At 37.6% G+C, this 16,088-nt stretch overlaps 1 protein-coding gene across 21 annotated transcripts in view; it reads left to right on the plus strand.

Annotated features, from left to right (window-relative positions):
• sm (heterogeneous nuclear ribonucleoprotein L) overlaps window positions 1-16,088 on the plus strand; it is a 369,904-nt gene that overhangs the window by 339,956 nt on the left and 13,860 nt on the right. For 2 of the 21 annotated variants that reach the window (XM_069507183.1, XM_069507186.1), the window contains exons 7-11: window positions 7,699-7,800; window positions 13,157-13,236; window positions 13,617-13,751; window positions 14,652-14,762; window positions 15,356-15,477. In XM_069507183.1, coding sequence (XP_069363284.1) covers window positions 7,699-7,800; window positions 13,157-13,236; window positions 13,617-13,751; window positions 14,652-14,762; window positions 15,356-15,477 — 550 coding nt within the window. Of the gene's footprint in view, window positions 1-5,228; window positions 5,244-7,698; window positions 7,801-13,139; window positions 13,237-13,616; window positions 13,752-14,651; window positions 14,763-15,355; window positions 15,478-16,088 lie in introns of all 21 variants that reach the window. The other 19 variants (XM_069507198.1, XM_069507202.1, XM_069507201.1 and 16 more) reach the window with 17 other exon arrangements.

Consider the following 16,088-nt stretch of genomic DNA (forward strand, 5'->3'; position numbering starts at 1 on the left):
CAGACAGACAGACAACAAAGTGATCTTATAAGGGTTCCGTTTTTTCTTTTGAGGTACGGAACCCTAAAAAAACAAAAAAAATAATAGAAACATCGACGTTGCAGCGTTTATATTTTTCGTGAATGTTTTCATGTAAATAGTTGAAGAGATAGTGGATTCGTTTTTACACGAGAAACAGACGCAGTATACTTTTTAGAATGTTATGAGTTATGACATAGACATGAAAAATAAGTTGCACTCTGAAATCGCTATAGAATCCATACTAACATGATAGATGCGAGAGTCTGTCTGTCTGCAAGCTTATCATGGCTCATCTGTTTTACCGATTTGGACGAAATTTGGTACGGAGATAGCTTGGAGCCCGGGGAATGACATAGGATTTTGGTCCCGAAAAATCAAATAGTTTCCACGGGGTATTTTAAAACCTAAATCCACGCGGACGCTGTCGCGGTGAAGAAATAAAGTTTTTTTCTGAAATTTTTCCTTCTAATTAAACCTGTATAGACAGTAGATATAGTATAGAAAATATGTTTTTCATTATTCCACGTATAATACCAACAGTTAATTCAAATATTATGTTAGATTAGAGAAAACACTTTTAATTATTACTATAAAAAAATTGTTTGTATAAACGCTTGGAACGATTCGTGCGCTGGCTCTTAGCCTGTAATGTTTTCATGCAAAATGTTCGCTTGATCGTACAAAAGACTGACAAGTTGACGGCGCGCGATGTTGTACTTTGGATATCGAATACCCTTTGTGTTTATATCTGACGCGTTAACCGTGTCGTGTATTATTGTACTCCAGTAGTCTATACTCTATTGTACTCTGTTTTATGAGTGTATATTGTGTTGTGACTTGTGAGCATTCAGTACACAGGCTCTTAGGCTATAACTTTCGCTCGACCATACAAAAGGACAAGTTTATTGCGCATTTCGTTTTGATATTGTTGATTACCTATAGATTTTTGGCGTGTATTATTTCTTTATCATATTGCTTGTTATAAAAACTTGGATCATTTCTATTATTGGCTCTTCATCTATGTATAATGTTCGCTCAGCTGTACAAAAGACTGTCAAGCTATTTGCGCGCGATATTATGACAAGGTAACTGTTTGTTTTTATTGATGTTTCAGCCGTGTATTAATTCTTCTTTAGTTTTCTCTTTATAAACACTTTAAGCATTTCATTCATTGGCTCTTCGACTATATATCATTCGCTAGGTAGTAGAAAAAAACCTTGAGTGAGTTGCCCATTAAAAAAAATTGGCCATTGCTACTTCACCTTCGCAACCCGTTGAGCTATGTCGGCTCTGGTTCTCCTACGGCTCTTCTCATTTCTGATTTGATCACATAGAGAAAATCACTCTCCATCGAAAACAAATAAATAAATACACAATATTAATCACCGGTTACATATTATTTAAATATACGTAAGTACAACAATATTACTATTATCACGATGTTATAAATCAGGATTAAACACTGTAGCGTTTCCGACTGCTGATGAATATTCATTATGCGTCAAAGAGATTTATTGAAAGGTTAGAGCGGCTGTTACGAGCTGTTGATTTATTCGTTTACTAGCTCATGCTCGCAACTTCGTCCGCGTAGACTACACAAATTTTAAAGCATTATTTTATCATCTTATAGGTTGAGTTTTCAAAAATCCTTTCTTAACGGATGTCTGCGACATAATAGCTATCTGCACGCCGAATTTCAGCCCGATTCGTCTAGTAGTTTGAGGCTTAAGCTGTGCGTTGCTAGTCAATCAGTCAGTAGTCGGTTAGTCAGTCAGTCACCTTTTTCTTTTATATACTTAGATTTTTTATTTGCCCGTGCCTTCGTAGATTTAGGTTTAAAAAATCTTAAGAACTCTGATTTTTCAGGATAAAAAAAGCCTATGTTTGTCTCCAGGGTGCAAGCTATATCTGTACCAAATATCTTCGAATTCGATTAAGGGATGAGCCGTGCAAAGGTAATAGACAGACGGACACGCTTTTGTATTTACAATATTAGTATAGATTTTATTCGCTGACGCCGCCCCGGTTTTTCTCGTAATATATCCGAAAATCCTTTCGTATACAGTACACGGCAGAAAGTAATGAACATCCCCTTTAGAATGACATTTCGGCTTTATAGAGCGTTGTCATACCTATGTGACGTTTTGTCGGTCTCAACTTTAGAGAAAATGCTCTACAAATGTCTTTCTAAAGGTCGATGTACATTACTTTCTGCCGCGTGCTGTACGTTACGTTTCGTGTATGTTATAAAGAAGATGCTCTATCAAAATTTCAATTTCTAAATAGTGGTGGAAAGATACTTTAGAGTTAGACCTAGACATTGTTAAACTTTAGACTCCAGTGCTGTGCGAGCTGAATTGCACTTTATTGCGTTGTAAAAGAGTCGCTATTTATGTAAACGTCTTTGCGGAGTGAGTACCTGTACCTGAAGGTACCGAAGTATTCTGTGATAGCGTAAAAATAGTGAAACCACTTATTTTTTGTACCACATCGTCCTTTCTGTCGTAAGCTTTACGTGTCTTCGTTTTTCGTAGTTGATAATAAATTACACCGTCATATTTATTATGCTTTTAAGGGACATATTTACAAAGTTTTTTTACCTAATTAAAATTTCAGAGTTTTTTTATTATATTTCTGAACGAATGATGGAAAATGTTCGCCTTACTTTCGTATAATAATAAATTATCATTATTAGTAATAATGATGTACCTTCTGAAGAAGCGGTGATAGCCTAGTGGTTAAGACTTCGGCGTTCTAATTGGGAGGTCCAGGCTTCGATCCTGGGCACGCACCTCTAACTTTTCGGAGTTCGGATTGGCAGACTTCACACACCTTTGAGAACATTACGGAGAATTCTCAGGCATGCCGGTTTCCTCACGGTGTTTTTATTCACCGTTTATAACACATTCATACGACGAAGTTGCAACCAAGCTAATCATCTATTCGCGAAAAGTGATATTTTTCATCTCTCTCTCCATAGGTATAAATTAGCAATTAAGGATGTTATATCAAATTCTGCCTAGTTATAGTTTATACTTTAGTCGATTTCAGTTCTGTGTTCCATAAGTTTACCTACCTAGTTAGTTTTAAATACTCTGTGCCTAGTTTTTCATACGCATACTATGCCCGTGTGTTGTGGACATAATTCTTTATTATAAGTGTTAATTTCTCATTGGAGACTGCTTTGGTTTAAGTGTTTATATATATATATACTATCTAGTTAACTAATTGTAACTGTTTGTCTCTATAAAATAAAATAAATTAAATTAAATTAAATTATTTTAATTACTTAAAACGCACAGGTATGACTCGCACCTCTTGAACACTGAACAGGTACCGAAATTTTGACCTATAACCTATTACGATTTCTCACTATTCGCGTTTTCCCTCACCACCTGGGTGTCTGCTGCACTTGTCCGTCCGTTGTGCCAGATCCTTCTTTCCACGCACATGCAAACTGTGGAACCAACTGCCATCGGCGGTGTTCCCACTAGATTACATCATGGGGTTATTCAAGGGGCGGACCAAGTAATTCCTGTAAGGCCGGCAACGCATCGGCGGTTCCTCTGGTGCTGCAAATGTTCATGGGCGGCGGTAATCACTTAACGTCAGATGCTCGTTTACACGCTATCTCTATTTAAAAAAAATTTGCAACGGCTCTTGCAGCAATGCGTCATAAAAATAAAAAAAATCCTAAATAAAATACATTTTCATTTGTGTGTGGGTAGTTTTTCCAAAAGCACCCGAGCAATCCAATTGCCTTACACACGGCACGGCGAGTTGACCGTTAAATAAAATAGCGGCAAAATAAAAACGAAAATATTGGGGTTCGGGAAAAACTAACGGATTTTCGTCATATTTCCACCATTTCCGTTAGAGTTCACGTGTCCACTATTAGTATGAGAGCGGGTGAATGAATTGTTTAAAGTATTTTCTTAGGTCCAAATTATTTCATCATCACCATGATCAACCCATTGCCGGCTCACTACAGAGCACGGGTCTCCTCTCAGAGTGAGAAGGGTTTTGGCCATAGTCATGTGGGGCCATGTGCGGATCGGCAGATTTCACATACCTTTGAGAACATTATGGAGAACTCTTATGCAGGTTTCCTCACTATGTTTTCCTTCACCAATTTCTATCACAGCTTCGGCAAGTGTAATGTGGTGTCTACCAATTTGCACTTGGCCAGCGTGGTAGAATATAGCCAAAACCCTTCTCACTCTGAAAGGCGTGTTCTGTAGTGAGTCGGCGATGAGTTGAGCATGATGATGATGTATTACACTTTAATAAATCGTCCGGCGTCTCTCTTTCTATAAATTGTGGAATCCGCTCGCGTCCTGGCAACACAGGCTGTTACACTTGTATGAATTATTTAACGCTGGCAGCACTGGATACATCGCATCGGAATTTATTGCCAGTTTTGATTTATACCCAAGTCGAAAAGTGGCTAGTCAGTTTTGATCGGTTTTGTATCTATTGTAGAGATCTAAACTAAAAACTAGGAGAATAGGGCAGCTATTTATACATAAAATCTCGGTCAAGTGCGAGTCGGATTCGTACACGAAGGGTTCCGTGTACCACCGTACAAGAAATAACACTTGACAAAAAATTTCATGGCAACCATTTTGAAATTTTTAGTATTTGTTATTGTAGCGGCAACAGAAATATACATTCCGTGAAAATTTCAATTCAGAGATGTAGCCCGCTGACAGACAGACGGACGGACAGTAGAGTAATTGGGTCCCGTTGGCACCCTTCAGATACGGTACCCTAAATAAGAGAAACTGACTGATATACCGACGGACAGCGCCAATCGCTGGGTCTAGCTAGAATCTTCAGAATTTTCATGTTGGTTCTGTCTGCAACGTCTTAAAGCACACCATTGTGAGGAATCCTGCATGCCTGTGAGTTTTCCAATCCGCATTTGTCCAGCGTGGTGGACTATGACCTAACCCCTTCTCATTCTGAAATGAGATCTGTGCTGAATAATGGACTGGCGTTGGGTTGTTGATGATGATGATGATAATACTACATCTATTTTAATTGTCATTAGAGCAAATATTAGCCAGTTATCTCCTTTTCCTTGGCGCGTGTATTGATCGATGTATCCTCTCTGTCACTAATATAACGTTTAAATATATTTAATTTTAATTTATTTAAACTTGTCTATTTCTGATTTAACAACATAAATCATTAATTGATTTCAGGTACTTCATTTGATGGTAAGTGACCCTCGCATGCAGTATAAGATGGAAACACGCTATACTGGTATGATAGTTTTTTTAACAAACTGACTCGCCCCGGTTACCTAAAAGTTTATTAATTTTGACATGCTACTTTCCCATTGCTTCGCATGGTTAGGTTTCCGCTTCATCATGATCAACCCATCGCCGGCTCACTACAGAGCACGGGTCTCCTCTCAGAGTGAGAAGGGTTTTGGCCATAGTCTACCACGCCGGCCAAGTGTGGATTGGCAGACTTCACACACCTTTGAGAACATTATGGAGAACTCTCAGGCTTGCAGGTTTCCTCACGATGTTTTCCTTCACCGTTCAAGCAAGTGATATTGAGGTTTCCGCTTACCTAATTATAAATCCATCCATACTACCATACTAATATTATAAATGCGAAAGTGTGTCTGTCTGTCTATCTGTCTGTCTGTCTGCTAGCCTTTCACGGCCCAACAGATTAACCGATTTCGATGAAATTTGCTAAAAAGTTGGCTTACATCCTGGGGACGGACATAGGCATTAGGCTCCTTTTTATCACGGGAAGTCAAAGAGTTTCCACGATATTTTTAAAAAACCTAAATCCACGCGTACGAAGTCGCGGGCATCAGCTAGTTAATAATATTACCACCGAAATAAAGACGACTTCGTGGATTTGATCAATCAAAAATGATTCATTATTTTATTTTATTTTAATTTATTACTGGTACAAGAACCCATACTCTATACAGTTCTGGACCGTCTCCTTTATTCAGAAGCTTCGAAGTTATGAGCGAATACACGGACAAGCGTAATTTGCGAATTTGTTTAAAAATCACAAAAATAATAAAATCTATTCGAATAGAGGTTAAAAATCATAAAAAACATGAATCCCGACAAAACAATAGGCTTTGTCGCAACTCAGCGGAAAACAAATCGATCACGTATTTCATCAAACTCGCTATAGTATGAAAACAAATCGATTTACTCGTAGTTCGTACCATTCTATCGAATCGTATTCGATATCGTCTTTCGTTGTCAATAAAATCGATATCGAACAAAAAGCGGACGTCTGTGGTACCCTTAATAAACCAATATCTACGTTGCCTACACAGATATGTATAAACTCCGTTAATTGTTTAAAAGCATGCGCTTTTGACCTGTGTAATTATTTGAAAGCTCTCAATATTTACATCGGATGCTTCTATTAATATTAATATTTTATAAAAATAATACGCTCTCTCAATTCTGCTGTAATTTATAAACATCTATAGTACGCGACAGGTTGAAATGGCAATCGGGGAGGGGACGCCCCGCACAGCCCCCGCGCTTACCCTGTGTGGGCGAGCTCGCATCACGTGCGGGGCATTCCCCCGCCTCATACCCTATACTATATTAAAGTTGGTCTCTAAAATACATTGTGATCATTACATTGGTAAAGGTAAAGGTAAAAAGGTAACTCACAATAAATCCAATTAATGTCTTAAGTGACCTCATAATATACAAAATAGGGTAATGCACTAAACATTTAAAAATTACTCTTTTGCGTATTAAACACATATACGTAAATAAAAAAAGAAGAAACCTTTTATCTGTACGCCACAACACCAACTAAAGAGCAGACATAGATAAAAAGAATAAAAAAAGGGAAGAAACCTTTTATCTGTACACCACAACACAAACTAAAGAACAGACATCGATAAAAAGAACAAGAAGAAAGGAAGAAATCTTCTATATGTACACCACAACACCAACTAAAGAACAGACATAGATAAAAAGAATAATAAAAGGGAAGCAACCTTTTATCTGTACACCACAACACCAACTAAAGAACAGACATAGATAAAAAGAACAATAAATGGGAAGAAACCTTTTATCTGTACACCACAACACCAACTAAAGAACAGACATAGATAAAAAGAACAAAAAAAAGGGAAGAAACCTTTTATCTGTACACCACAACTTAAACTCAAGAACAAACATAGATAAAAAAAACAAGAAGAAGGGCAGAAACTTTTTATCTGTACACCATAATATAAACTAAAGGACCGACATAGATAAAAAGAACAAGAAGAAGGGAAGAAACATTTTATCTGTACACCACAACACAAACTAAAGAACAGACATAGATAAAAAGAACAAAAAAAGGTAGGAAATCTTTTATCTGTACACCACAACACCAACTAAATAACAGACATAGATAAAAAAAACAATAAAAGGGAAGACACCTTTTATCTGTACATTACAACACCAACTAAAGAACAGACATACATAACAAAACAAGAAGGAGGGAGTAGAATACAAAGGACGGTATTGTCGCTTAGTAGCGAAAGGATCAAGAAAGGTTTTTAGTAATTAAGAAGTTACGAAAAGCATTTTGGAAAATAATATTCCAAGTAAAGATACTATGTTTTCTATTATAGAAGAAATGTGTGATTCAGGACTTAACCACAATATGGACTATCGCCAGATCCCGCCACAGCGACAACGCAACAGTCCAGGCCGTGCAGCGAAGACTCCTGCAGCCAGCACAGCCAGCACAGCCAGCACTCTTGCGACCACGCGGCTAACGGTTTGTAACATGGGCGTTGTGTATTGAATGAGATTGCTACCGACCCTTTATATTGTTCGTATATTTGAATGTTTACCAGTCCCTATACATAATATAAATAAATATTTACCGGTTCCTATATAATTAGAGTTGTTTGCTCAAAATCGAATCAATCAGTAAAAAATTAATCAAATTCAAACATCTTTTATTTTTTATTTTTTAATGAATATTAGCCATGTTAAATGACTAATATTCCCCTTTCCTCTCCAACTAAGCGTCAGGCTTGTGCTAGGAGTAGATGTTTCAAGACAACAGGCCCTTTCCCCATGTACTCGTATTTCATGTAGGTTAACTTGAGGTAACATAACAAATTAATAATCTTTTCGTTTTTTCCTCTCTGTTCGTATTTTTTATTCTATTCTTCTACATTTACTCTCTTTGCTGATTTTTTATCCTCGTCTCTCCTTAACTTTCTGGTTTTATCCTCTTCTTAACCAACTTATCCTTCTCTTTTGTTCTTCTGTTCTATTCTATTCTTATCTTTACTTTTCATCCATGCTCATCTTAATTTCTAAACTGTTTGTCTTCTTCTACATAATATTTTGTTTTGGTTTTAATTGGTTTCTTGTTTTTCAATCTTGTATCAACTGCTAGAACTTTTCAAGTAGACAATATATTAGACTTGCTTGTCGCTTGTCGGTGTAGGATTACTATCAACCATTAGTTATTAGTATGATAATATGGGAACCGGTAAATAGCTGCAATGCTAGTGTGTAATATATGTACCTACTTGTATGACCTTAGATCTAAGTATGTGTTGTGTTTATGTTGATCGACATAAAGCATTGGATTGAGTAACTTTTAAAAATTAAAGTTTATATTAACTATCGGACATCTAGCACATATTCAGTTTAATGCTATATGTCGGTTTGTGTGTTCTAACCCTGTAGTTATATTGACAATATGTGTATCAAATCTCTAAACATACTATGTAAGTACTATACTATTACATATTACGTCGTTTAAAACATTATATACAAATCAAGACATGTAATATTTAGTACACTAAGATTAGAACATTGTATACACTACAGTCTACAATTCTCTGCATTTTGTCCCCAACTATCTACTAGTTGATCAGCGACTATGAAGTTTGGATCACGGTGACTTTGGCAGATAACAGGTAACAAAGGCGTATAAAATCTTTCGTCAAAGTATAAAGTTTATTTTTTTTTATATTACATCTTCGGAATAGTATTTTTTTAAAAAGAATATTAGCCATGTTAAATTCCCTTTCCTCTCCAATTAAGCGTCAGGCTTGTGCTAGGAGTAGGTACGACAATAGTGCAACGGGCGGGGTTTGAACCGTCGACCTTTCGGTTTTCAGTCCACTCCTATACCGGTTGAGCTATTGAGGCTCTTACACTCTTGAGTATTAGAAAATATCACGTCATGCAATGCCAGACATCCTTAAACTTTAATATGTCTTGGATGTCTGGCGGGGCGCTGCCACGATACTTAGCGTCTGGCAATGTGTCTAAGCCTCAATAGCTCAACGGTTAAGGATCGGACTGAAGTCCGAAAAGTCGCCGGTTCAACCCCTACCCGTTGCACTATTGTCGTACCCAGTCCTAGCACAAGCTTTTTCGCTTAGTTAGTCATAATTAACAGGGCTAATATTTTATAATTTTTATAGTGTTTCACCTACACTTGAAGGAAATTTCTAAATAATTGCATTGTAATATGGGCCTTTGAAAGTAGTTTCGATAACTGCAAAAAGATGTCGCTACTAGATGCAGAAAACAGTCGCTTCAGTACTGAGTGTGCATACACATTACAAATTTCGTCACTGGCAGTAAGCGGGATGTAGCTTAGTGTTTAGAGCGTCGGGCGCGATCCCAGGAGACGCGGGTTCGATTCCTGCCGGTTCGCAATTTTGATGTGTATTTAAAATATTAGGGCTAATATTTTTTTTTTAATGTGTGGACGTGATTTCTAATACTATTCCGAAGAAAATATACAAAATTACACTTTAACGTAAGAAATTTTACACCTTTGTTACCTGTTATCTCCCAAAGTCACCATGATCCAAACTACATGGTCGCTGATCGTTCCTCCCAGTATTGGGAACAATGCGCAGAGAAACTTTCCGCTTTTATAAAATAACGAAGGTCTGGCCCTCACAGGCTCCAAGTCTATTATATACTCTGTTCATTTAGAAATGTTCAACTATATTTACAAATCTGACGGATCACGGAACGTCAAATTATGCTATACGTTAATAGGTATATATTTTCGAAAATTATTTTTATAGAAAAAATAATTACAGTTGAACGTTTCTATACAAATGAATTCTTCTACATTATACCTAGTATGTAAACATATTGTACTTCTACATTATATGTAAACATAAGACACAATAAACCGTTATAGCAAATACAGACTTTCATTTCAAAAAATCTTCATAATCCAAAAATCCTTGCATGTTGCGTAGGCTACTCAGCTACTTTCTTATGTGTTTGACGTTTTACTACAGCAGTTTTATTTAAAAATAACCGGCCAAGTGCGAGTCAGGCTCGCGCAATGAGGTGGTTTCGTACTACAGTCGTATTTTTTTCGACATTTTGCACGATAATTCAAAAACTATGATGCATAAAAATATAAAAATCTGTTTTAGAATGTACAAGTGAAGACCTTTCATAATATGATACCCCACTTGATATAGTTATCTCACTTCGAAAGTTGAAAATACTAATTATTAGTTCATGACCACAATTTAATTTTTTTTGTGTGATCTAACCGTAAATTCACGGTTTTCAGATTTTTCCCCAAATGTCAGTTATAAGATCTACCTACCTGCAAATTTCATGATTCTAGGTCAACGGGAAGTACCCTGTAGGTTTCTTGACAGACAGACGGACAACAAAGTGATCCTATAAGGGTTCCGTTTTTCCTTTTGAGGTACGGAACCCTAAAAAGAGATTTGTTATTCGTGTATGTATTGTATAATCATCGCGATTATCTAAGGATACCAATAAAACTATTTTAATTATTTTTTACAACAGATTACTACAGTGTATAATTTACTTCTACCTGTCTATTAATCTTTATTTATTCAAAATCCATACTCCATAGTAATATTATAAATGCGAAAGTGTGTCTGTCTGTCTGTCTGCCTGCTAGCTTTTCACGGTCCAACAGTTTAACCGATTTTGATGAAATTTGGTACAGAGTTAGTTTACATTCCGGGGAAGGACAGGCTACTATTTATCCCGAAAAAGAGTTCCCACGGGAAAACCTCATTTCACGCGGACGCAGTCGCGGGCATCAGTTAGTTCCTAATAAATTAACATAACTTCCGATGGCCGAAAATCCAGACAGGTCCGAATAATAACGGCCGTCTGGTCCCTCTGGTACATATAATAAGGGGCCATCATCATGATCAACCCATCACCGGCTCACTACAGAGCACGGGTCTCCTCTCAGAGTGAGAAGGGTTTTGGCCATAGTCTACCACGCTGACCATGTGCGGATTGGCAGACTTCACACAACTTTGAGAACATTATGGAGAACTCTCAGGCATGCAGGTTTCCTCACGATGTTTTCCTTTACCGTTAAAGCAAGTGATATTTAATTACCTAAAACGCACATAACTCCGAAAAGTTAGAGGTGCGTGCCCGAGATCGAACACCCGACCTCCGATTAGAAGGCGGACGTCCGTACCACTAGGCTATCACAGCTTCGTAACAATGTGATTTTATGAAATACTCATTCTGTGAACATTTCGAATCTCTACCTGTTACGGTTCACGAGATACAGCCCGCTGACAGACAGACGTATAACGAGATACAGCCCGCTGACAGACAGACGGATCACGGATGGACGGACGGGCAGCGGAGGCTTAGTAAAAGGGTACCGTCGGCACCCTTCGGTTACGAAACCCTGAAACAAAAACCGATTAGCTTAAAAGCTAGTAAAGGAGATGGTCACTCCCACAGCCTTCTTTAATGTCATTCCCCAATACATTGTTTGCCCCAGAAAAAAAAGTTTATGCGTCACGTTGAAAATTTTACCTTGGGGTTGGTTTTCCTGTGTAAATTAATAATAATAAATATTATTTTTGACCCTAGATAGTGGGGTTATTTATTGCGTATTCAGTACCCTAACATCTCACTAAAGATATCTTCCTAAAAGATGTTAGTAAAAAACCCCGCTAGTTCCTAGGTTTCTATTTATGTCTTTCAAATACTATAGTAATTTTAGTAGATTTATATAGTTAGGTCTCTTGGTATTTTCCACTATACAAACTTGAAACGACTCTGGGTCAGTTTTGGGCCGTCTCTTTTGCGCTAGAATATCTTTTATACCTAAGTTCATTTAGGGAGAGAGAAAGAGTGATGAAAAATGTACCATGTAAAAATATAAACGGCAGCCGAAAATTCAGACATATTCGAATAATTACGATCGTCTGGTTACACTAATTTTTCGTCGCATTTCCCCAATGAATAAATCAACCTGTTGGTTTTTCCCAGGCTACTCTTCATAGCGCAGGCATAATATTAACGTATTCAAATCAAAATGTCCTCAAATACCATTAAACCGACATGGGGCAAATCGACCTATTACATTTACATAAAAGCCCCCTAAAGGGAATCAATATCGTAAGGGATAACGATGTAATATTGTAAAAGGGATAATTAGTGTAATAAGTTGACATAATGACATTTATCTTAAACCTGCGCAGTGGGTGATTTCATCAATCTAGTTAATGATAAATAAAGGTTTAATCGACATAGAAAAAAAATTAAGAATAGATTGTGACGGCTATACTCACGTATTTAGTCGACGTAAACCCGACTAGTTTCGAACCCATCAGTAACATATAAAAAAGTGAAATCTTCAAAATGTATTGGAAAATTCATAACTATATAATTTTATAAACTGAAATTAACATTTTCGATTATATTATTAACTAGCTTATGCTCGCGACTTCGTCCGCGTGGACTACACAAATTTCAAACCCTTATTTCAACCCCTTAGGGGTTGAATTTTTAAAAATCCTTTCTTAGCGGATGCCTACGTCATAATAGCTATCTGCATGATAAATTTCAGCCTGCTCAGTCCAGTAGTTTGAGCTGTGCGTTGATAGATCAGTCAGTCAGTCACCTTTTCGTTTTATATATTTAGATTTTTAAAAAAACATTTTTCGATTGCTTATTGCTAATAAATATATAGCTGTAAATTTAAATATGGACTAAGACTGGTCTGAAATAAATGATTATTTATTTATTTATTTTAATTAATACTATTTTGTTTATACATTTTTAGATTTTTTTCTCACTTGGTTTAAAATACCCTATTGGTTTTGGTATTTCAGACATGGACTTCGGGAGCGGCGGTCCTCCGCCTCCCGGCATGATGAAAGACAGACACGGCCCGCCCCCACCACACCATCCGGTAAGTAAGAAATACGAATCATGTACAGTCAAAAGCCAAACCTCGTTTAGCACCTTAATGATCGAGCTGGTAGGTAGATCTTAAAGAACAAGTAAAGGAAAAAAATCCGAAAACCGTGAATTTGTCATTACATTTGTTTTTAAGTACATTCTGTATTTTTTATTCTTTGTCATAGTACTAAGCAATAAATATGTTTGAATAAAATTTAATAACGTGACAAACAAAATGTTCACCGACATCTACTAAACCGTATATAGATGGCGCTTTACGTGATTAACTTGCAGTGTTGCACATAAGTGTTAAAATATCTTGTACGATGGTGCGGAACCCTTTGCGTGCAAGTCCGACTCGCACTTGACCGGTTTTATATATGTATTTAGATAACTCTATTCCAGCGCGACGGACGCGGGTACGGCCCGGAGGGGTACGGCGGGGAGGGGTTTGTCCCCCCGCCCCCCATGCACCACCCCATGCCGCCACAGAATCAGGTATTTGATTCTAGACTAGAGTCGCAAGTGAGTAACATACCTATACAATATGACCTTATTTGTAACATTTTTGACATTGAAACCATTTAGGGCTATGGGTTTAAACCGTTCTAGATTAGCCCGCTTCCGCCTTAAACTACATCGTCAGTTACAGATACTTAGGTTAGATAGCAATCAAGAGCTAACTTGTCGGTTAATCGTAACTTGACGCGTGAGTAATATGTTGGCACCATTGCAAGTCACACAATAATAAACCCTAAGTTCTAAGGAATAAAGCAAAAAAGTAATTAGACAATAGAGTACCTCCCGAGCGTATCTAGGAGCGCTCAAGGTGAAAAAATTATTACCCCTGCATTGAATGCTCTTACTTTTCACACCTCACGTAATGTAAGACATTGCAACAGCGAGTGCAGAGAGTGCACCTGTGTTTGTGCACACACTTGTGTCTATAATATCTCTCGCGCAGTTGGCGAATTTCTATGGAGATTGGCTGTCCGTGGCTGAAATTCGGGCGGGAGGACATTATTATGTAATATACAGGGTGTAACCAGAACGCTGGCAAAAACGAAGACAAGTGATAGTACTGATGATTACTGATATGATCCTACCACAAAAAAACGCGAGAAAAAAATTCCTATATTTTGTAAAAGTTGACGATATATTGCAAATAAAACATCTGACCGACGCGACGCTAGAGGCCAACGAACGTTGCGCAAGTAGGTGGGCATTGACCCCAGTTTTGCACATTGCGTGTTTGAAAAATTCAAAATCACTGAAACTACAAAATTAGGCAAATGGTTATTGGTATTGGATTGTGTTTAGATAGTATAAAAAAACGCTAAGTTTTTGCTAGCGTTCTGGTTACACCTGTATAATATATAGTATTATAGTTGTATTGTGTGTCTGAGAGCGGTGATGTGTACGTAGGGCGCTCCTCCACAGCAGGGCGCGGTGATGATGGTGTACGGGCTGGACCCCGCCACCGTCAACGCGGACCGTCTCTTCAACCTCTGCTGCCTCTACGGGAACGTCGTCAGAGTGAGTCGCTTTACCTTCTTTTTATATGCTTTAGAGTGGAAATAACAAGATTTTTGAAGTATAAAAATACAGTAGTACTACTTTTATAAGTTACTTCTTCTTCTTCTTCTTCTTCTTCTTCGTCGTAACACTCTTGGCAGAATGGTCGTGGTCATCACGAAGTTACAAGTTACACTGATGCAGAAATCTTATTAAAAATATCTCAGCCAATCATAGCGCGCGTCCGTCCGCTATTGGTTGTTGTCTACGCGCCATGTTTTGTACGCGTGAATTATGAGCGAGATAGCGCGAGTCTCTTGTTCTTGTGTTTAAAATCTTAACGTGAAGTAATAAGGTCTGTATTTTATTGGCACTTAAAAACGAATTTAGCCGATGCTGCTTATAAAAATAGTATTGCAGGATTTGAAGATGGACAAAAATTTTAAGGTTTCGTCAGTGACATGCAAATTTTTGCTATGGGAAATGATCTTAACTACCGAAAAAATAAAGTTTAAATTTAATTTTTAATAAAGACGCGCATGCACGCGCTCTTTCAAATGCAAGAACTATATTAGTTGTATTGGAGACAAATGTGTTAATTGTACCTGTTGCAGATAAAGTTCTTGAAAACGAAAGAAGGTACCGCCATGGTACAGATGGGGGACGGGGTGTCGGTGGAGAGATGCGTGCAGAACCTGAACAATGTCACGGTCGGAGACTACACGCTCACACTCGCGTACGTACTGAGGCTGAAATCTATAGATAGCACTATGACTTTGCTCAGACTCAAGTTTGAGTTAAAACGAGACGGATTCTCGTCTCGTTTCGTTTTAAATCTGTCTTAAGCCTAAGCAAAGTCAGAAGTAGCCCGAGTAATATAAAAAAAGGATCTACCTACGTTTGCATCCCAAAGTGCTTGAATGGCCACCTCATACGAAAAGCGCGGCGTTAAAAGACCTTCACTAGATTTTTTTTAAAGAATAGTGGCCATGTTTATCATGATATTCCCCTTTCCCCACCATCTAAGCGTAAAGCCTGTGCTAGGAGTAGGTACGACAATAGTGCAACGGGTGGGATTTGAACCGGTGACCTTTCGTATGTATTTCAGTCCGCTTCTTTAACCGTTGAGCTATGTCTAGCAGTGGGCATCTATCGGTTGATAATAATTAAGATAACAATGATGATTGCTGAAGAATAACTTTGTAATTGAACATTGAATTTTTAACCCTGATAAGTACCTTTGTAAGTGCAACGCACAACCATACATAATTTAATTTAATACCACGGGTCGATTTTATTAACCACGTCATAATACTTAGCTATCTGCATGCCAAATTTCAGCCCGAT

Source organism: Maniola hyperantus, chromosome 25 (genome assembly GCF_902806685.2).
Source record: "Maniola hyperantus chromosome 25, iAphHyp1.2, whole genome shotgun sequence".
Taxonomy (NCBI): Eukaryota; Metazoa; Arthropoda; class Insecta; order Lepidoptera; family Nymphalidae; genus Maniola; species Maniola hyperantus.